General features: G+C 39.3%; 2 protein-coding genes across 2 annotated transcripts in view; one reads left to right on the forward strand and one right to left on the reverse strand.

Annotated features, from left to right (window-relative positions):
* The window catches only part of LOC121509559 (multiple C2 and transmembrane domain-containing protein 1-like), a 213,650-nt gene extending 202,044 nt beyond the window's left edge, over positions 1-11,606 (forward strand). Inside the window, exon 21 of the mRNA XM_041787013.1 lies at positions 6,237-11,606. Within this exon, the coding sequence (XP_041642947.1) occupies positions 6,237-6,308 (72 nt within the window). The 3' untranslated portion in view covers positions 6,309-11,606. The remainder of the gene's footprint in view (positions 1-6,236) is intronic.
* A 3,018-nt stretch (positions 11,607-14,624) lies between these two features.
* slf1 (SMC5-SMC6 complex localization factor 1) overlaps positions 14,625-23,057 on the reverse strand; it is a 60,596-nt gene continuing 52,163 nt past the window's right edge. Inside the window, exon 18 of the mRNA XM_041786798.1 lies at positions 14,625-15,565. Coding sequence (XP_041642732.1) covers positions 15,069-15,565 — 497 coding nt within the window. The 3' untranslated portion in view covers positions 14,625-15,068. The remainder of the gene's footprint in view (positions 15,566-23,057) is intronic.

A 23,057-nucleotide genomic window follows, 5' to 3' on the forward strand; every position in this document is an offset into this window, starting at 1 on the left:
TAGTAAAAATACAGTTACTCTGGTTTAAACTTACTTAAGTAAAAGTAAAAATACGGGTCTATAAATGTACTCAAGTAAAGTGTATTTGATTAAAAGTTTACTTTAAGTACTAAGTAGCTGCTGGGAAGTTGTACAGTTAAATATGACCCTATTGGCAAGAACAGCAAGAGAGCAGATCTCAAACCATGTTGCTTAGGTAAGGTCACACCTCATTATAAAGTCAAATACACAGCAAAATTAACAGTGTTAATTAAACTCAAATACAGTTAAATCTGACACTTTAAAAGTGTCAACACTACGTATTATACTACACTTTTGAAAGTGTCAGATACTTCACAATATGACAGAGCGGTGATAACTCAAAAATCTGTGGTGAGAGGGCCTAGCTGGCAAGAACAAAGCAGCGAGTCAACCTCATGGCAAGGCAATGCATGCTAATGAAGAATACGCACCATGTGTCCTTAGGGAACACCTCAAGTCACAGGCAGAGACTCTAACTTGGTGAATAACTTCACACATGGTGCAAATGTGTCTAACAACAACAACAACAAAACACAATCCAGCAGAAATTTGACCAAAAGAGTATTGTACTCAGGTGAAAGTACAGTTACCCAGGTATAAGTAGAAGTACTGAATTCAAAATGTACTCAAAAAAGAACAAGTACCCCTTAAAACCTACTCAATTACAGTAATTTCAGTAAAAGTAATTTATTACTTTTCACCCCTAACTATTAGTCTATTTTTTTCTGCCAAGTCAGTGGGAGTCTGTCCTTTTCTTTAAGTAAAGAAATGTTGTCCAGTACTGATAGAACTGCTGCTGTAGCTACATCTGAGCTAATTGCTACACTGATCACTATTGTTTACTGGCTCACAGTACAACTAAACCCCAACCCTAGCTACTGCCTTGTTCTCCTCAAATGGTGCTGATTTGTCCATTTATTCTCAGACCTGGCAAAATCATTTCAGATTAGATCTGCCTGATGACAGATATGGAATCTAGCCAATTCATTGACTTTTCAAGGTTACTTAGCATTAAGACCAGAATCAAGGGTAAACTAGCCTTGCTGTGTTAAAAGGAAACAACATCTGGCTACAGAACGTGCAAACTCACCAAAAACACAATATACCTTATCTGTCCGCTATGTTCTTTTATTGCTTTGGCACAGTTACTTCCCCGAGCTCAAGCTTTTTGCTTTCCTCAGCCCTCAGTGACAACAAGTCTCTAGGAGGTCATGAAACAGCCCATATGTAACTGTGCCACTTTTTGGTTTTGACAAAATGGATTTTGTTAACTTTGGACAAAGCTGGCCTAGCTGTTCTTCTGTCTTTCCACTCTCTATATTTATCCTTCTGTTTTCTTTGTCCTTTCTCTTACAAGCAGCTGACTATAGCTTCTTTTTTTAGTTGACACATATGAAAGGAATGTTGCCTTTCTCTTCCTACACTCAGCAAGAAAGCAAAGCAGTGTATTTCACAAAATGTCAAACTGTTCCTTGATGTTCCCTCTAAAGTCGGGCCACATGCAGCAAATCAGTGAGATGTGATCAGCTTAAACTTACATTACTGTTAACAAAACACAACATGAGACTTTAAAGAAAGAGAAGTCCTGCTATTAAATATCTCAGCAGGCATTTAGGCCAAGATGAGCTTCCTTTTTATTAGGAATGTTTAAAAAGGTGCACAGATAGTTACTGTGTGATGCCTTGAGCTGAAGTGCTCTCTGCAAACAAGTGTAGTCAGTGTTGAGGTTTTTTCTCTGTTCATGACAACATTTCTGTGTGGTGATTTTTACATCAAACAAAGGGAAATATCCTTTTCATTCTTGTCTGCCTATAGGTCAACTAGTATTGGAGATTGAAGTGAGGGTTAGTGCACTAAAAATGGGTGATTCTGTTCTGCCCCATTAACTAACAGGCTCCCTTTTGTTTGTAACAAGATTGAAGCAGCATAATGTCAGGTTTTCATCAAAGACAGATTGCTCTCTGACAGTTACTTCAGCCAAGTTGATAGGAGTGTGGAAAAAAAATGAAGAGATTGTATTGTAAGGCAGAGTTTTCTCCCCTTGCATTTTGTAGCATGAATGATGCAAACATGGTGAAAATACCTAGTGTGCTTTTTTCATTGAAAACATTTTACAAGGAAACATTTTGTTCTTCTGTCAGGCAAATAAGTCTATTTCCTAATTTTTGTTTAGCTTCCACCCTAATTTATTAAATTTATTAGATTTTCATATACTCCCTGATAGGGCTAAGCAATTAATTGAAAATTAGATTAAATTGCAATATGGCCTGCTGCAATTTTCAAATTGCAGACAGTGCAATATTTCTTCAACCTGAAATCTGTGTCAAAATAGCAGTTTAATTTTGCAGCAGAGATGTTATGCATTACATACCATGCAGTCATCCAGAGGCATTTTTTTTAGTCTACAAAAATCCTACTTTTTTGTATGTTTTTCTTATTAAATATGAGAATGACATAAAAATTATAACTCCCTTCAACACATCAATTTCTATCCAATTTGCAATACGAGTCAAAATCAGCACAATTTGATATTTTTCAAAATTATTCAGTTCTAGTTTTATATAATATTGTGCTGGTTATAATATAGAATAAATTATTGCTTGTGTTTGTTGGTAAAAAAAAAAAAAAAAAACGTAATATAAGGAACTTAAGAAACAATTGCATATCAAATCGCAAATGCAATACTGGGGAAAAAAAAATCACAGTTACATTATTTTCACAAATTGTTCAACCCTACTCCCTGACACATAATAGTATTCTTTTATAGACTTTATAAACCCAGGATGCAAAGTATTTTAAAAGGACAACAAAATTAAAAGTGAGACATGATAAAAAATGAAATACTTACAAGACTAGTAGTAATGATTGAAAATCAGCAGAAGATCACAAAATAAATACAGGGGTTCAAACATATAAAAGATGTACCCTAAGATGGAGTCAAACATGCAAGAACAAACATGTAGATTAGTTAACGGTCAAAGAAACAAAAATTTTTTTGTAAACAGTCAACAGATTCAATGGATTCATATTGCATGGGGGAAGGGGAGACTGGGAGCTAAATCAGCAGAGGAGCAGTCACCTTTACTCTTAAGATTTGAGGTTAGTAAAGCCAGGAGATTCTGACTGGATGACCTCAAAGGTTGTGATGTGGTGTAGGGGGTCAAAAGCTCTAAAATACAAATAAAAGCTAAGCCCTTTAAAGTTTTAGAAGTAATTAAGTAAATCTTAAAATCAATTTGAAATTTGAGTGGGAGACAGTTGAGAGTGGCTAAAACTGATTTTATATGGCAGAAGTTCTAAACAGGCATAGCCTTGATGAGAAATCATAACCCAAATTTCCAACCACTCAGAAGTATTTCATGAAAATTACCGGAGTTTGGATTTCAGAAGGAGAAAAAATGAGACCAAACAATGAGACAGGACTAAAGCACGTTTTAGAGGTGCATTGTTACAGAAGCCCTGAGAGGACATGTATTTGATTTCCCTCCATTTCTCGTTATGACATGTACAGTGCTTAACAAATGTATTAGACCACCTGTCATATTTGTCTCAAAGACCATCCAGCATCATGATTTACTTCAATGTGGACTTTTTCATTTTCAATGAGCTCTCCTCGTTTTACCATTTTGAACAGGAATGAGAAATTTCAAACTGAATTCACCCAAATTTGAGCCAGCTCACTGGGTTTCTCTGAGAAGTCAGAAATTAATCAAGCATAACTTTTAACCTCTAAATCAAATTTTTCTGTTCAGGAATGCAAGTAAATAACTATAATTTCACATATTAATCAAGAAATAATAATGTGCTGTACTATTTTTTCAGGTTTTTTTGTAAATCAGTAAATTTGAAAGTTCATGGATAACAATAATAATGATATTTTAGCATTAAAAATATCATTTGAGTTAAAGAGCTTCTACATATTGGTGTATTATCCATTGCAGTAACATAAAAAATGATTTTGGTAATTACCAATGTTGTTAATTTAGGGCAGCTGTGACATAAACCTTACTTTAGTTAGGGTTAGGGTGGTCTAATAAATTTGTTAAATTTAGGTTGTTCTCCAGAGATCCCAAGAAATTAGCACACTATCTTGAGAAAACCAGCTTTGTTATCCCAAGAAAAGGAGATGAATAAGTCAAGATCCCGAAGAAAAGCGTGCAAAATTTACTTATCACAGGCTCTGGCTGACGATCAACATGAGTCTGGTTCTGCTCAAGGTTTCTGCCTAGATAATGGATGTTTTTACTTGCTGCTTTAACTTTGCTAAATGTTGTGTTGTGCTGTGCAGTGTTAATTTTGGCAGCTATTTAAAATTAATCTTAGTCTTTAGATAGAAATGTCTTTATAGTTTTAGTCTAGTTTTAGTCAACAAAAACTAAAAAATATTTTAGTCCAGTTTTAGTCCAATAAAACATTTTTGTCAAATCTAGATATACAATGAAAACCACATGCCACACCTTGTGGAAGAAAAAAATGCAAGTAAAAGACAAAAGATGAACAACAAACACTCACCATAAATAATACTAAACCTTGTCATAAATGGGCAGCAAGAATAAAAAAAACAAACATTGTAAAAGGTAATTGCAAAGAATGTATTGCACACTGCCTGTATTAATGCACAATCCCAGTGGTATGAGTTCAGTTCCTTAATGGCACTGGAGTAGAATCTCGTAGTGCGGGCCCTAACAGACATGTAGCACTTCCCAGAATGCACTAGTGTAAACAGGCTGTTGCCTGGGTGAGAGCAGTTACGGATTATGTTGGTGACTCTTTGTAGGCATCTGGCTCTGCATTTGTCGGTGACTGTAGCCGTGCTCTTATAATGTCCTGCACTGATTTTATGACTCTCTGTCCACCAAGGAGCAGCTTTTAACCCTTTAAAGCCTGTTGTATCATATTTGATATACAGTTTTGTGAAACCTCTGTCCAGTCAACATGATCAATGATTTCCTTAAAAACCTAATGCATCAAATCTGATACAAAAAAAAAAAGTCAATTTTCCTTATTTTTGGATTTTAGTAGAAGGTTAAACATATGAGTTCCAAAAATGAGAAACATGGTCAAACATTTATTCTCCTTTGCTGAATTTGGTGCAAATTATATTTTTTGTTCTTTGCACCCTGCAAAGCATGAGATCCCAGCTTTCTACAACTGCATGGCAGAGGAGCTACAGCTTCGCCCTACCTAACAGCTTGTGCTTTCTTATTTCATGGATTTCAAATGTCTGATGAAACATTGACATTTAAGTCTCATTTAGTCTCCTTGAAAATTAAACTTCTTTGTCATCAGAGTGTTTATCACCAAGGATCAATTTTAGTTAGTCTTGTCTTCTGGAAAAAAAAAAGGTAGTTGACAAATATTTTAGTCACAGTTTTAGTCGACAATTTCTGCTTTGCTGTGGTCATGGCAGATTATTACTGATTCTTTATAAATAATATAACAAAGAGTACAGTCTCGACCTGCCCTGTTTTTAAAGTGTCTTGAGATAACATTGCTTGATCAATTGATCACTGAAAAGCTGAATAAAAAGAAACAGATGGATGTATGCTGGCTTCCATGCATCATCTTTAGCTGCATGTTTTACTTGAAGGCACACATTCACTGAAAACAGTTCCACAACCTACTTTTGGGCCCCAACCCTCCAGTTGAGAACCACTGTTACTGTGGGTTGCACATCATGTATGAAGCAACATGTGACCAGTCATGTTTTGCCTCTGTAGGAACCATAACTACCAGCTAAGCCCAGGCACTGGTTATGAAAAGGGTTACTGTGCACTTATTCACCTTCCCTCTCCTCACCCTCTCACCACACTGAGATGACTGTGTTGTTTCTCCAAGCTTTCCCATGAGGCCTTGCCCCGTTCTCTGTTTGTTTGTGTGATCCCTTCCCTCAGGCCACTGTCCCACATCTGTGGAAGAGTGTGTACATGTATAAATATATATGTGTGTGCGTTTGTGTGAAAGCAGGAGTGTGTTTGGATCTTTGAACAGTGTACATGTATTCTGTTTGTGCATGTGTGTTTGTGTGTGTGTGCGTGTTGTAATCAGTGTGTAATCCCTTCCCCGAGGCCACTGTTCCACGCAGCTGGACTCAGAGAGCCTCTGGAGGGTTTCTGTGCTATTCAAGCATCCTTTGCTCTTTCCACCTGACCGGGTGGTGTGTCTGTGTGTGTTTGTGTGTGTGTGCATGCCTGCCTGTGTGTGTGTTTTAACAGGTGCAGTACCGAGAGCTGAAACTGGATCCCAATCCCAGCCCAAATAAAAGGAAGAAAAACAACCCGGGGTAGATGACTGTGTCCGCCCACCGACTCCTCTCTTCACCACTTTTCTTCTCGTGCTCTGTTACTGGACTCTGAGGAGCAGAAAGACCAGCTCGGCTCGACTATCCTTCCTTAATGTCCCTCCTTTTTTCTTCTCGTTACCTTTTTTCAGTCTTTAATTACTCACATGTCATGATACAGTTTCCTGAAGTGTAACTTTTGTATGAAAAATGAAGAGTCCAAAAATCTCTTTAATTATTTCTACCACCGTTATGCTTTAGATTGATTTTAAAGGAATGGATGGAATGACCTTTTCTCTGCCTTGTGAGCCTCTCTCCTCCTCTTCTTCTTCTCCATCACTCTGACAGCTCGGAGGACTCTGTTCATGCGCCTGCCACAAGTGTCAAACAACAAGTAAAACGAGTTTTAACATCGAAACTCGACGTTCCACACAGACATTTTCAGTGCGTCCTTGTTTATCAAAATACAAGCCTTATACTTACATTCTGAAGCATTATCACTCTGCAGTAGACTCTTACTGTAGTTATTACATGATTATTGTAATTTGTTCATTTTTTCTAATTGTTTTTCTACTGGAGTATCTCTTGTTTTCTTCCCCTCTTGGATGCAATGATGTTATGTTCACTGGCATTAATTTGAACTGTTTCCACTTAACTCAGCCAGCCGAGTTGATAAACAATTATGGTGTTAGCCTGCAGACATGTCCCTCCACGCGCACAGGAAACAGGACCAATAAGTTGAAGGCTTTTTGTGGTATCCGCCCGTGCTTCCACACAGCGGCCAAATTCTTCCTTTTCTAAATTTCTCATTCAGACAAAAAAAACATGGAGAATGAGTGGTTTAAGTTTAAAGTTCAGTAAGTTTGTTTTTTTAAATAGATGCCATTTAAGGTACCAAAAGGAAAAAAATAAAAACACAGTTCTCTTCTAAATTCAAATCAAAGTAAGTGTTCAGTCTAATCTCTAGTCAGGGAATATCTCAATACCAGGGATTTACGATACTGGAATTTTGCCGATATCCAATGTTTACAAATTTATTTTATACTGATATTAATACTGATACATATATTCAGTTCAGACCGAAAACAAACCAAAAACAAACTAAAAACCTAAACTTATTCATACATACAGTATGGCTGATATTTACAGTGGATATATTGGTTGTAAATATTGGCAGAAATTTTCATACCTGCCCATACAGTAATTACTCTCATATCATGCTGATAATATCGTGCATCTCTTCCCATTACCTGTGTTGGGTTGTATTACATTTTAAAGTGACACATTCTCGGTAGGAAGAGAAAGGAAACATGCTACAGTGCTTTAGCAGTACCAAAAATTAAAACCCTCTAACATCTTGTTTCACGTCAGTTGTAAAAATGGCATGCCGTTGACTGTACATCTTCTTTTGAATGTGTCAACTTTACTTCCATCATGCAACTTAGTTAACAGCCCCATCTGTCACTGTACAGCCTAATAACCAAAAAACATAGGTGACAACCTTAACAGCTCCTTAATACGCTCACATACCAGTGGGTAGGAGAGAGACTGAAACAGTGCACATGTGTTTGGAGTTTTATTTGATTTGGGATGAGAAAAAGTAAAGCAAACTGAGATGCTTTTTTCAGAGACAATCCTTTTATCAAAAAGTAGTAAATAACTTACTCGAATTGCTAAACTGATGCACTGCGTAACTTATAATAACAAAAAAGTAATCTGAGTACTGAAATGGATTACTGTTTAATACCCCACTACCCCCAACACTTCTCAATACACTCATTGTAGCTTCATTCCTCTGGCAAGATAAATATACAAAAACAAAAAATAAGGCCTGCATTGCCAATAATGAGAGGAAAAAAAATCTGCCTGTTATGCCCTGTTCATACAGGACAGCAGTGTTTTGAATCTTGTGTTGATCAAACATATCAGTAATTTGGAGTAAAAACTAATTTAATTAAAAATGATTTCATTATTGAGTAAACTCTGTCCAAACTTTTGTCCAAATGTGCATGCATGTACCACTGCTCTCCTACTACACACAGCGCTTTCTACCCTGCTTCCTACAGTTTCTCTTTGAAAGTGCCTGATCTTATCAGTATCATTTAGATGTACATTTCATGCATAACACAGTTTGAAGTGTGTCGCTCAACATTCAGTGGTTAGGCTTCAACAGCCGATCTGCGCGGGGAGTTGTGGATGCGTAATGATCCCAAATTTATAGAGCGCAGAATGACATCAACAGCATAAAAACAGTTAAAAGTAACAGGAGAGGTTCAGATTTAACATGAGACTTCTCTCTCTCTCATACGTTAACGGGAGGAATGCTGGACTTCCCCTGTCTGATCAGCAAATAAGCACAGGTGACAACCTCCATGTGTAATGGGAGAGTGGTTTATTGGTTATGGACAGCTTGCTATAGATCTAAAAATGTTAGATATGTAGAGAGAGGAAAAAAACACTTGTGCATTGGAAACTCTGGTTATCAGTATGTATAGGACGCATGAAATTGACTTGAGTGTCTTGCAATAACGTGCTAAAGCTGTTTTTACACTTGTATTCCTGAAAACTGCTAGAACAATTCTTGCAAACCACCTCCTTCAAACATTCAGCCCCCAGTGCAAGCCCGTCCTGTCAGATTTGAGCTAGCGGACATCTTAGAAGGCAAGACTGGACATAAAATAAGTGTCAAATGTAGCAACAGAACCACGTTACAATGCTGTATGGAAATATTTGACTATATCAATGCAAGGCATGGTTTGATATATTTATGATATCAACAAAAGAGCCAGGAAGGACACTCAGGTGAGCAGAAAATATAATGGGCGGGTTTTAGATATGTGCCCGGAGATCAGGCCAGTTTTTCATTTTATTGTAAATGGTTAGGGTAGTTTTTGCAGAACATCTTCACTCCCTTCTGTTTTTCTCATGTTGTATTTTTCTGACTATTTCCTGCTGCATGCTCATATCATTTCACAGAAAATATACTAGGTGGGCTGGCAGGAAAAAAATCTTTGTAAAGTCACATTAACACATGCAGCTTAGCCTGACACTCCAGGAAGTTTTCAGGAGTTTAGGTGTATGTGAATAGAGCTTGAGTTCGTACATCTCACGTCACACCACTCAAGTAGCAGATATTTTTACTTCTTATAAGACTTACAGGCCTTGTTTCAGATTTTTTTTTATCTTAAAATAAGATTTTTTTATCTTGTACTTGTCAGGCAATGTGGTTTTAAATATACTTTTCACTAGAAATAAGACAAATACACTTGCTTTGATTTGAGTTGTTTTGCTGTATTAGGCAGCTGATGTAATGCCCCAAACCTTTACCCCATCTAAACGTCAAGAAAAATTAAACTTCAGCCACAGTTAACCTCCTTAAAAATGTGTCAGCTGTCAATCAGAGAGACCCTTCCTCTGTTGGTGGGGGCAGTCTGAGCCTTCTGCTGTCGCTTCGTTAATAAAGATGTCACCCAGTCTTCTCAGAGCGTCACCAGGCAGGTGGGCCTTTAGGCGACCGCAGCCCTAATCTTGTTTGAAAGGCTGGTCTCCTTTCCTCACATCTCAGTGTGCAGCCTCATGCACAAAAAGCCCTTCCTTTCACGTGAATATTTCTTTAAGAGATGGCACATACACACTCACGCTGTACCTACAGATGAAAGCGTAACATCTCGTCGAAGCAGACACATTCTCTCCCTCTCTCTCTCGCACACTTGCACACAAACATGCTCTCTGTGATGCTGTGCCCCAGGCTGGCCGCCCTCTCCATCTGCCCCACCTCCAGTGCCCACAGCTCAACTTTGATCTCTGCTTCCACAGACAGAGGCGTGCGTGTTTGTGAGTGAACTGTGTATGTAAGAGTGTTTGCGTATACACGTTTATGCAATCAAAGACAAGTTGCTTTTCTCAGCGCTGGTGTGTGTTACAATCGTATCTCCCCTCCAGCTGTAGACTGATGCGCAGATTCAGTCTCTCTGTTTGTCAGATTGTAAAATCCCGCGTCTGTGTGCAGCAGAAGTGCCAGCTGGAGTTTGCTGGTGTAGAAGGCCGTCAGCTAGATGAGCAGCGAGTCTCTGTGTGACAGGACGAGGCTCTGAGGGGCTTTGGGCCCGAGATGTCAGGGACTGATCAGGATGTGTGTATGTGTGTGCGTGAGACTGTTTCAGAGCCCTCTTCCCATCATGCCTCTCTCCGTGTGCTCTCTCTGCGGTTCCCTCATTCGTCAGTGAGCCGGGTTGCGACCCTGTCTGAAGGGACGGTCTCCTGGGCTTCTTGCTGAGCATCTGTTGAAAGATCACAGCTCGGGCTACATTTGAGGAGGTCTCGTCTCATCCTGCTGATCCCTGCCTCCATCTTTCCCTCTGCTCCTCCATCTTTTTTCTTCCCCCTTTGTCTGTCTGTCTGTCTTTATCGCCCTAAACCCCCTCTGCACCACAACCGGAGCTCTCTGCTGCCATTTTGTCATCCTCTCACCCTGCCTGTCTGCCGGCCCCCTCCCTCCCTCTCCTCCCATCCATCTCCATGCTTAAATATCAACAGGCTCGGATCTGTCACTCTAGAGGGCCATTGATTTTGTTTTGCTGCTTTGAGGAATCCACTTGAAAGACAATAACAGACTGTCCCCCAAGAGCAGCGTCGCAGACTGATTATAACCTCCTCAACAAACACACTCTGCAGCTCGTGAAGGATGTCTTTTTATAATGCCTGAAGGGACTATTTGAATACCTGATATGTATGTGTCTGCTACTCTGTGTAGTTATTTTACAGCAAATTGTGGTGGCTATTGTGTGGTATTGCATCCAAATACCGTTTCTTATTTCATTTCATTTATTATTTGGTTTCAGCTCTGTTTGCAAGCAAACCAAAGTGTTTTTATTTTGTATGATGCAGAGAAATTACGTAATATAAAAGAATGTATCAGAGTGACAGCTGTAGAGGATAAAAAAAGCACTTTTATTTGCACCAAGTTGAAATGAGACTATTTATTTTTTAACAATACTGTACAGAGCGGACTACTGATTAATTTATGTTTGTATTTTATACAGTATGCCTGTTGATTTTCTGGTGATGATATTGTAACGTAGCTGTATGCCTGTCTCATTTTCTAAAGATCTGTCTTTTTTTCCGCCTGCGACGTTGCCTGCCTGTGACATCATCTTTATGTGCCCAGTTCTGACCAATAACATTTCAGGAAAGGAAAAAAAAAAACAAAAGCAGAGACATGAGCCGGTCAGAAGGGGTGAAAGAAAATATGACGTATATTTCCTGTTGGAGACACAAAATGCATCTGATGTATGTTGCTTATTTTGAAAAAAAAAAAAAAAAAGAGAAAACATGAGATTAAATATTTTTTATCATCTTCAGAGTGTATGTGTTTATTGCAAACCATCCAGTCACTTCTGAGCAAATGCTGTTTGTGCAATGAAGACCCTGAGCTTTTCATAAACCTCTGGTGTATACAGGTAAAAGACTTAAGATCGCAAATAAGGGGAGAGCTTTCTAGGGTCCAGCCAAATTAAAGGCCCATGGAAGCAGCCAAATCATGGTCCATGTAAAGTAAAGCCTTGATAACGATATTTTTATTTATAACCTGAATAAGAACCACTTTTACATATATATATATATATATATATATATAGATTAATGCTGTTGTAAAATATGGCCTTTTAAAATCCCTTTTCATGTAACACAATTACCTTCTAATGTTGGTGTTGACAATGTGGATGGACACAGTTAAAAAAAAAAAAAAATTAGGAAAGCAATGTCAAACATAGGTTCAAAGCAGCAAAATTGGAAAAAGGTGCCATAAAGAAGTGATAGAAATGGGCAGAAAGCAGCAAAATTGGGTACAAAGTGGCAAAAATGAATGTAAGGTGGCAAAAACTGGTTCAAAGTGGAAAAAAAGGAATAAAAGTGCCGATAAGAAAGTGGCAAAATAATAACAAATGGGATAAAAGTGCAAAAAAGAAGTGTCAAAAATGGGCAAGAAGGTGCAAAAAAGGGCAACAAACAGCAAAAAATGAGTTAAAAGTGACAAAAACATATTACCCAGTGACTGTTTGATTCACCTTTCAGCTCCAAAATGATGTTACTGTAAGCTAGGACACTAGCACCAATGCTATTGATCCAACACACATGCATTGACATCATAAATAAATCACAACTGTGGACGGCCCATTCTCTGGGTTTTTAGGGACCAATGGGCAGCCTTGAGACTGTGTGGAAAACCAAAAACAGACCGAACTTTATCTGTACTAATGAAACACCAACTTCCATCAGCAGTAATCTTACGATAATTTGCCTCTGAAAGGGTTATCAGCATGGAAGTGCAGCTAAAAATCCATTATTAATCAAATACCACATACAAATCTGCTTGATGCTGTTGTCAAAGCTGATCAGTGTTTGTTTTCCCTTAACACCTGAAACACATCAGAAAGGTTTTAGATGACCTGCATTCAAAAACAAGCATTTTGAGTTTTCTTCTCTTCAAAGCTTGACTTTTTACAACAAATCTGAATCAAGATGTTATTTCAGCAAAGTTTATTTCCCTTTATTGAGGCTACTTTTGCAAACGGTAAGGATGGATCTGATGTCGTGTTTATGAAATGTGAAATGGTATAGGGGGTCCTTCCCCAGGAAATTCAGAGCATCCAACACTAAATCCTGGAGAATATTAATGCAACTATTTGTGGAGGAAATTCAGTTAGAAAAACAAAATTATTATCAATAATAAAAGAAAACTATTTCCTTAATAAAGCTCATATTATAGTTAGCTGGAATATGTGTTATTTAACACAGTCATTTTAAAACAAAGTAGTTTCATATAAAACACAAATCACATAAAAGAAGCCTGTTAAATGCCTTCAAAGGTTCTTCATTACTATGGCCGGCCTTAGCAGACTAACATAAAATCCTAAAACCTAAATCTAATCAATCCATATCTGTCTTAAAAAGTGCATTTTTATTTGAATGTGAAGTGCTTTATTTTGACAGGAATTTTTTTAAAGCAAAAAATAAGCATCAAATTAAGATGCTTATCAATAAATGATATCAAAAGTAAAAGGGATTTTTTATCATATTACAGAGTGGTATAATGTAACGTATAGTATACCCACTTATTTTTCAGTATTTAAAGAGAAACCCACTGCAAATGTCCTCTCCTTGGATGGCAAAAGTTACAGTAAGTAATCTGAGTACACTTATGCATGGCTTTGTAAGGCATTTCCCCAGAATATTGATGAGAAATGTGAAGTTGTTAACTCAAAATGTATAATCATGTAACTGTCTCAGCCTAGGGCTGCATGGCGGCGAAGGGGTTTGTGCTGTTGCCTCACTGTAAGAAGGTTCCTGGTTCACTTCCCTGTCAGGGCCTTTCTGTGCAGTTTGCATGTTCTCCCAGTGCATGTCTGGGTTCTCTCCCAGTACACTGGCTTTCTCCCACCCCCAAAGACATGCCCGATAGGGCGACCAGTCCAGGGTGTACCCCAACCTTTGCCCAGTGACAGCTGGGAAAGGCTCCAGCCACCCCACGATCCACAAAGGGATAACGGAATGGATGGATGTCTCAGCCAATAGTCTTTGAGCCTGTGGTGAGTGTAACATCTGCTTGATACTTGCATCCTGAAACAGCAAAAGTGAAGTGACAGAGTGCAAAAAAATTTTAAGTGAAAAAAATATGAATGATGCTTGAAGGGATATTTTGGTATTTTTAAAGCTGGGCTGTATGAGGTACCTAACAGTAGCAGTGGCATTAGCCACCAGTAATTTCATTGAGCATTGCTCCTTTAAGAAGGACTCACTGGTTGTACCGGCCAGGAAGCTAGGCTATACAGCGTAACAGATGGGTACAGGTTCTCCGTGGAATTTGACAAGTTTTTTGTAAAAAATGGGCCACAAAACAATGTCAGCTCAATCATATGCACTGTTGAACACTTTCAAAGCATTTGATTTTTTTACCCAGCAAGCCTTTGTGCTTTTGTCTCTACTTTGAAATGCAGGCTTTAGCTACCGGTTAGGTGCTCTTGCATGAAAAAATAGTACACACAGTGTGTGAACTGGATGGAGATAGGTAAGATGGAAAGAAAACAATCAATCTAGGGGAATTAATTCCAAAGCTCACTGCTGTATCCTCTCACCGAACCTTAATGGAGCTTCATTCAGCTCTATATACAGTGTGGAGGCAGGGAGGTACAGTCAAAGAAAGACCAGCTGAGATTACATTAGAGCTGCAAACACCAGGAGGACATCTATAAGAGCTGGTTTTCTTTCTTTCAGTGTGATCCTCACCTATCTGAATAACTTCACATCATATCAAGAGAGCTACCAGTCAGGTATGTCATTTATTGTAATACAATTAATGAACAAGTGAAAAAACGTCCAAACATTTAGCTGATCAAAAACTTGAGGTAGTAACTACATAGAAATGTCAGTGTTCTAAAAAACAACTAAAACTCGATATAAACATTTAATGTAGGGACTTCCAGCCATAGAATTAAAAAATGTTCAGACCACACTGTTGTATCAAACAAAGTTTCTCTATAGAGATGAACACAGTTAACTTTACAAACATGCGTACCCATTTATCTGAATGGGGAAACTGGAAAAAACACATAACTCTGTAGTTTAACAACCACAGAAGGCCATATGAGGATTATTGCCTGTAGCATTTAAAGCAATGTTATCATATTACCCACACAGATGCCTCTCCTTAACATGTAAAGCAAAGGTTTTACATTCACATCTTTTTCAGTAGTTTGTCCTTTTCTCTGTGTTAAAGGTCAGCATGTAGCGCCTCTCCCTGTGACTTCAGGTCCTTCAGTATGGCCATTAGAAACAGTGTATTCTCTCCTTTACACTCTATCACTGCTCTACACATCTGCCCCAGGTACCTCCCTCTGCAGAGCTCTAACAGTGCCTCGGCATCCTCCACCAGCCTCACCGCCCGCTGGTCACTCCACCCAGCAGTCACCCTCTGGAGGGAGTGTTCCTTCAGGGCCCTGAGCAGCCTGCAGCCCAGGCTGTAAGGTTTGTCGTCAGGCTGTGCTCGACCCTGCAGGCCCCTCTCTCTCTGGTAGGAGATAATGAGTTGGGCCAGGAGAGAGGATCCGGCCTCCAGGAGAGGCAGGTTCAGGACCTCAGTTGCTTCGTTCCTCAAAGAGGCGTCGCCGATCTGCGCGCTGTGGAGGAGCTCTTCTCTCTGGTTTAAAGAAAAGACCAGATCCAGAGCGGTCCGTCCGTCTCCGTCAGTCTGCTGCAGGAGAACTGAGCCTGGAGAAGAAGGACATGGAATCAGATCACACAACCTTTAATAGCTATAATTAAACTCATTTGTATCACAACTCAAGGTTACCACTCACTTCTTACAAATAATTATATTGCTGCTCCTGAATATCCAGCAAAGATGAGCTTGACTATAAATGATCTTCTTTGAATGCTAATTATCATTTTCTAATGGTACTGAACAAAAAAACCCTCAAGTTTTTTCTGATAGCACCAAACACTTCATCAAAGACAGATAGAGAGTCTGTTAATAGTGAAAGAAAGCACAAGGGCAAGGGTTAATCATGTACTCAGCCGTTTGAAACTGAAGACAGAGAGCATGTCACAGCCATCACACATAAAAGTATCTGAAACCTTTGGGCAAACAACAATCCATGATGACTGCCCTTCCTAACAATATTCTTATGACTTCAGTAAAGCCGACCAGGGTGATCTTGGTTGGACAAAAGCTTTTCGACCAAACAATCGACCAACCGAATGGAAGCTGTCAGCCCTACAGTTTCCAATATTAGATTTTTCTCAGACTAAAAGGTTAATAATGCAAACAACAGCGGTGATGATATCATGACACACTGACGTGAAAGCAGCAGCATCATTTTCTAATAGTGTAACAGAGACTCTGCACGGGTCAGCGGCAGGACAGCAGCAGATATAAACAGAGCTCTCACATTTACAGTATCCTGTTTAGCACACTTATAAATACACACTCTCACTGAGAAGTGAACAGCTGTTTTCCCGCCAGGCCTCAGTGCCAGCTCGGGCTTTTAGTTCACTGTAGCACTAACTTCAGCTGACATGTTGTCTCAACTGTGTGACTGGTGGGTCACTTTGTGTTTGTGTAAAACATGAAGAGGGTTAGTCACCTAACAGAGGCTCTGCCTGCAGTTAGAGAGCTAACCGCTGTCCCCAACAGGAATATCATTTTAATGGGCATTTCTCCTCTCAAGAACAAAATATTTTGACATGGAAGAAACATTTTCGGAGCATGCAATCAAATCAGCAGTTTTAAAATGATGTGTTTATTTCACATTAAAATGTTCAAAACGTACGAAATAATTACATAAGTACATCAAGACCTGGAGAAAACCACTGGAAATGCCTAATAGGGAAAATTTAGGGGAAAAATATATCGATGATGTACTAAATGCCTGTTTGGACTCCTGAACTAAAGAGATGAACACACAGTTAGATTAAGTTAACTTACATTGTGATTAATCAGCTAACTAGATGGAAAGAAAGGAGAAGGTGCACTGTCTTAATGTAACATCATGCCCAAAGGAAACATGGTATATTTATGATGGTTAGGGAATTTAGATTTATAGCTGCATTGGAACAAATGCACATAATGCAGCTTCACAGCAAACACAACACTGAGTTAAAAGTAAGAAAATGCTGACTACAGATGTACATATTTAAATATGAGATCCCACGGACTGAGCTCATCCTCCTAATCAATGTCTTGCAGCCCCACTAATATAGCATAAGTTATAAATATAAAAGATTCAGATGTTTAAGTTTATCTGTGGTGCAGAAGGCCACACAGTGGCTCTCTGGGGTTAATGGTTTGTTTTCCCCTCAGCACTGAGCAAATGTGAAGTTTTCTAGTTGTTCCCTTTGATTCATACTCTACTGTACTGACTCACAATCCTGCTATGCTTCTTTGACATTTAGTCAAGTTTCAGGAAAATAACTCTTTTTATAGTCAGAGAGACTAAAGCATTTCTGCTCTCTTTGATTAAACTTTAACTTGTGTCCTTCCTCAAGATTTTTAAATCAGAACACTGCATCATGATACAGTGCGTTCAGAAAGTATCCAGACCCCTTCTCTTTTTTCAGTTTTGTTATGTTGTAGCTGGATGTCACAGTAAGAAAACAAAACAAAACAAAAACAAAAAAACATTTTTATTCCCATTAATCTACACTCAGTACCCTGTCATGGCATTGTGAAAACAGACTTTTTTTTTTTTTAAGTTTTTTGCAAATTTGGTAAAAATAAAAAACTGAAATATCACACTGATGGAAGTATTCAGACCCTTTGCAGAAACACTTTTTGTTCAGGTTCCTCTCATTTGTTGCTATGATGTTTCTACACTTTACCTGTGATAAATTGATTGGACATGATTTGGAAAGGCTCACACCTCTCTGTAGAAGGCCTCACAGCTGACATTAGATAGAACAAAAACCAAGCCATGAGGTCTAAGGAACTACCTACAGACAGGGACAGGATTGTTGCTAGGCACAGATCTGGGGAAGGCTAAAAATACATTCTGGCCTCCATAATTCTCAAACTGAAGAAGTTTGGCACAACCAGGACTCTTCCAAAAACTGGTCATCCAACGAAACTGAGCAATCAGAGGAGAAGTGCATTAGTAAGAGAGACAACCAAGAACCTGAAAGTCACTCTGACTGAGCTCCAGAGATCTGGGCTTTTAGCAGAGTGGCGAGATGGAGGCCTATCCTCATAGCAAACAAATGAAAGCCAACTCAGAGTTTGCAAAAAACCAGCTGCTGACTTAATCAAATAGTTTGACTTAATGTTGCATCTTTTTTTAAAATCATTATTACAAAGTATAAACTTCAACAAAGTCTCTCTCTTCAACATAAACACTAACTTAACACTAACTTACTTTTCTTATGTAAGATTACAAGAATTTTATTTCTTTTTACATAAAACATAACTACAATCATACAAGAAGAGTCATATTCTTGCTTAAATGTCCTTATTTGCAAGGCAGTGTAGGACTCAAGCAGATATCAGTACATTTCTCTGTTAAAAGTTCTTCACTTGAGCTGGGAAACAAAAGATTTGAGTTTGATTTGTAGCAGCAAAGTTATGTTAATGAAAATCATATGTGGGTACATTAAAGTGTTCATGCTTTCACTGCATGACAGAAGGTCATTGATAGTGTCAGAGTGAAAGAGAAAGTTGAGTCGTATCACTTCTACAGACGACAATAATTACACATATCCATACATACATAACTTCTCCAGTTACCTTGACTTCTCTCTTTCAGTCGTTTCACTACGACACAGTCAAAGCGGAATGCAACACCTTTTATTTCCCTCCCCAGTAAAGTTACAACGGTGACATTTACCGTTGACACGCTCTACTCTTCTGCTTTGTCTGCTCTGACTGAAAGCCATTTTTCCTGTGTCAGCCTGGCTCGCACGCACTCAGTCTGCTTGGAGCAGGTCGAGTCAAGTGTGAGCCTTTTGTTTGCTTTCATATAGACCCATTTCTGTGGCAAACTGCTCTCGATGGCACTTGACTGTTCAACCTCGGTGATGCTGCTGCCACTTGCGAGTTTACGGCTCTGCAGAGGCTCAGCGTGACACACACATGGCTGCTGGATACCTCTGCTGGAGGTTGTTGGAGAGACGCATTTGGAGCAAGATCTTTAAAAAGGTGGGACAACTGTGTGTGTTTTCTCACATATGCCTCACATAAAAGCCACAAAAATAATATTTTTCAACAAAAAAAGCCAACAAAAATATTAAATCACTCTTCATCTCTTCTTCAGGACCAACTCTGAGTGCAGCAGTTATGAGATAATCGGTGAGAGCTCACGTAGCCGTCAGCGGCGAAGGTCAGCGCTCGTCTACCTTTTAGTGCTTCAAGCCTGAGTGGCAAAAACTGAATCTGCATAAATTGTGGCATTAATCTACATAAACTTTTACATAAGCGAGGAAATTTCAGATGCAGGGGTCAGGCATCGGGGGCAGCAGTCAAGGACGTAAGAGCGCAGATTTGATCAAAGTGGCCACAGGAGAAAGACGGGGAGAGGGGAGATGGTGCAGTGTTGTGTATGTGTGAGAGAGAGAGAATGTGAGGTTGTTCACAGGTCATAACCACCAGGTTTCTATAACAAGCTGTCCTCGCTTTTACACTTATCCAGTAGGAGTGGCTTTAATGTGTGAAGATAGCAGAAAGGTCCAGGCGTACCTTAATGTAGATTTTAGTAAAAGCCTCTCCTATACCACCCCGGCATGGACACATCAACATCATGTCTGCATGAACCTCTTTGTCCCCCTCCAGATGAGCTCAAAAGAAGATGGGATGGATTTTAAGGATGAGCCTGCATTTTTTTTCTCCACAATGTGTCCTTTTCAGAGTCTTCCTCTGAGAGGAGCAGCCTTGGACTGAGCTCAGTGAGGGGCCTGTAAGCCTTGGCCGGGGGCCCGACGCTGTGTGGAGTGTTTTCAAGGAAAAAGGGAGGACAAGGTTTACTTCTCAAACTTCTACTTCATACTTCTTTGATAAAAGGTGATTGGACCGTGCACAAAGCAGAGACATTTAAACGTGCAGGAGGGTAAGGAGAACTCTAAAACAAAGAGGGTGAAAGACGAACTAAAAGGACTGATATTTGTTCCTTTCAATCATGAGATTTTGGTAACAAGTAAAAAACCCTATCAATCTGAAACTGTCTCTTGACAATGAAAGCATCTATCAATATCATATAACTTTGTTTTGAAATTTTAATTGGAAGTTTTCAATCTCTACAAGGAGATAAAGGCTAATGTTTTAATATCAACGAGAGCACACTTAGGGCCAGATTCACAAAGAATGGATTGCTCGTGCTAATAGCGCCATTATTTGTGCAGAATTAGCTCACGCAATCTGCCCTGTTTTAGCGCCTTATCCTCAAAAGAATTTGCTCTAATCATATTCAGGTGCTAACACGCCACACAGTTTGGCAGCTGAGCGCTAATTGCGCTTCTGATTGCAATAAGCCACATGGCATCTAGTAGTGCAAGGATCATGCGGCGTGGCAACCAGTATCTGCAGATGATTTCATTGTCGCTTAGATCAAAAAGTGATACTCTCCTCCGATAAATCTTTTCTTGTGTGCGCCTGCCATCTCACCTGCCATCTCGCCTGCCACGGTGCCTTCGCCTGGCTACAATCACTGCTGCCATGATTACCGCAGAGTCCTGGCATGACAGCCCTTATGTAGGCTATGCTCCACAGTTACCACCAATTGAGAGCAATTTGCCATCATTTTGAGCGAGAGAGAGAGTGAGAGAGGGAGAAAGAGATATTGCGCAGATTTAATACACGGGTCTCACTGGCGGTAAATAGCACCGCTTTACTGCCTGTGGCAATTAGCGCTGGTCTTTCAGGATTAGGTGGTATTTGCAATGAGGCTCATTTGCATAGGAAGGGGGCAATTTTGTGCTGAATTTATGAATATTCCCTAATTTACATGCATGCAAATTGGACCGGCGCAGCGAGGAGTGGCAGTGCAGTTTGGGTTCAGTTTGCGTGCATTTCACCCTTTGCGTATGCTTTGAGGATTGCAATTTTTTTTTCTGTCATTTGCACAGGTTTAGCGGTCGCAAAAGCAGTGCAATCCTTTTGAGGATCTGGCCCTTAGTGTGGAACTGAACATAAGAGTTTCATCAGTGTTACTTCAACTCTGTAAAGAGTCAACTAAGCTCCGCCCTCTCCATCCATCCATTCATCTTCTTCCGACATAGTTTCTCTAGCGTGTCCTGGGTCTTCCCCGGGACCTCCTTCCGGTGGGACCGGCCCGGAACACCTCACCAGGGAGGCGTCCAGGAGGCATCCGGACCAGATGCCCGAGCCACCTCATCTGGCTCCTCTCGATGCAGTGGAGCCGCTGCTCCTCTGCCCAGAGTGCCCAAACACCCTGCGGAGGAAACTCATTTCCGCCGCCGGTATCTGTGATCTCGTTCTTTCGGTCACTAACCACAGCTCGTGACCATCAGTGAGAGTAGCAACGTGGATCGGCTGGTAAATCAAGAGGTTCACCTTTCGCCTTAGCTCTTTCTTTCTTTTCCCCACGACAGACCGATGCAGAGACCGCATCACTGCCATTTCAAATCTGGGGGGTGTATGGGCCAAGTTCCCATCATGCTGTTGGGTAAGGTGTTTAGATGTGTTTTTTAATGTGTTTGGATGTTATACATTGAAACCTGTTGGGGTCCTTCTGATCATTTTTCTAGAGGACTGTTGTTTTTTTATGAGAGATATTTGAACCATGAGTGAAGTTATCCACTGAGTTAGTTCCTGCCTGTGACTTCAGATGCTCCCAAAGTACACATAATGCATGTTCTTCATCAGTATGCATTACCTAATATTTAATATTTTAAAAGAGAATTTTAACTGTATGTGGTGTGGTCCAATATAGAGACTTTTAAGTGTTAATTTAACCCTATATGTGTTTTATTAACATTATCAGTTTTGCTGTGTATTTCTCATTATTACAGAGGCTTGACTTTACCTGAACAACCTAGCTGGAGATCCATTCTCTTGTTTTCTTGTCAAAAAGGAAAGATCAGATTTTACTGTACAACTCCTTAGTATCTACTCAGAACTTAAAGTAAACTTTATATCAAAGACTTTTTACTTTTACCTGAGTAGATTTACAGACCAGTACTTTCACTTTTCATAGATTTCAACCAGAGTAACTATACTTTTACTTGAGTACGATAGTTGTGTACTTCTTCTCTGATTTTTTCTGAGATGTAGATTTTAATGCAAGGCACACTAAAGAAAAACTGTTTTTGACATCTATTTGAACCTTTTAGGATATCCAGTAGAACCATTCTACTCCACACTAGCAATGATAAAAAAGTATGCATTTGAAGAACGCTACAAATCAGAGGTCATATCCATGAGTCTCCATCATGAGTCACATTCTCAGTTTTTTCATTATGGCCTACACTCATTGTTACAACTCCAATTGTACTAATACTTATAATACAAGCACTGAGATAGACACCCTCATTATTTAGAAAGTGCTTTGAAATTCTGAGTTCAACAGGCTGTAATATAAAGAGCTGCATCATTTTTCACAACAGGTCCCCATCAGGGACATCAACTTTGCAAATGTCAGAAACTCAAACAGAAAAGAATCAGCATTGTTTCCTCATACAAGCAAGGTCAAAACATCCAAACAAGTTTTGTGAAACAGGATAAATGTCTCAGTACTGGCTGCACCTGCAACATGTTTAGTTTAGTAAGACAAAACACCAAAAGACAAAAGACTGTTTTTTGGCTGTACACAGAGCACTCTGTAGTAGAGCTGTTAGTCCTACTTAACAGGTGAATCTAAAAAATTAGAATACTATGATAAGGTTCTTTTTTCCTGTGATTTAATTCAAGAAGCCAAACTTCCATGTATTCTAGCTTCATCTCACATAAAGTGAAAATTTTTTAAGACTTTTTTATTTTGATGTTGATGACCACGGCTCACAGCTCATGAAAATCTAAAATCCATAATCTCAAAATATTAGAATATCAAAATCACCAGTCAAAAAGGATTTGCAATACAGGAATGTTGACCATCTGGAAAATCATCTTCGCGTATGCACTCAGTAATTGTTTGGATCTCCTTTTGGACGCATTACTGCACATATTCGACATTGTGTGGCACTGCTGGTGTGTTATGAAGCCCAGGTTGCTCTGATAGAAGCCTTCAGCTCGTCTGTATCGTTGAGTCTGGTGTCTCTCATC

The sequence above is a fragment of the Cheilinus undulatus genome, linkage group 5 (genome assembly GCF_018320785.1).
Source record: "Cheilinus undulatus linkage group 5, ASM1832078v1, whole genome shotgun sequence".
In the NCBI taxonomy this organism is placed as follows: Eukaryota; Metazoa; Chordata; class Actinopteri; order Labriformes; family Labridae; genus Cheilinus; species Cheilinus undulatus.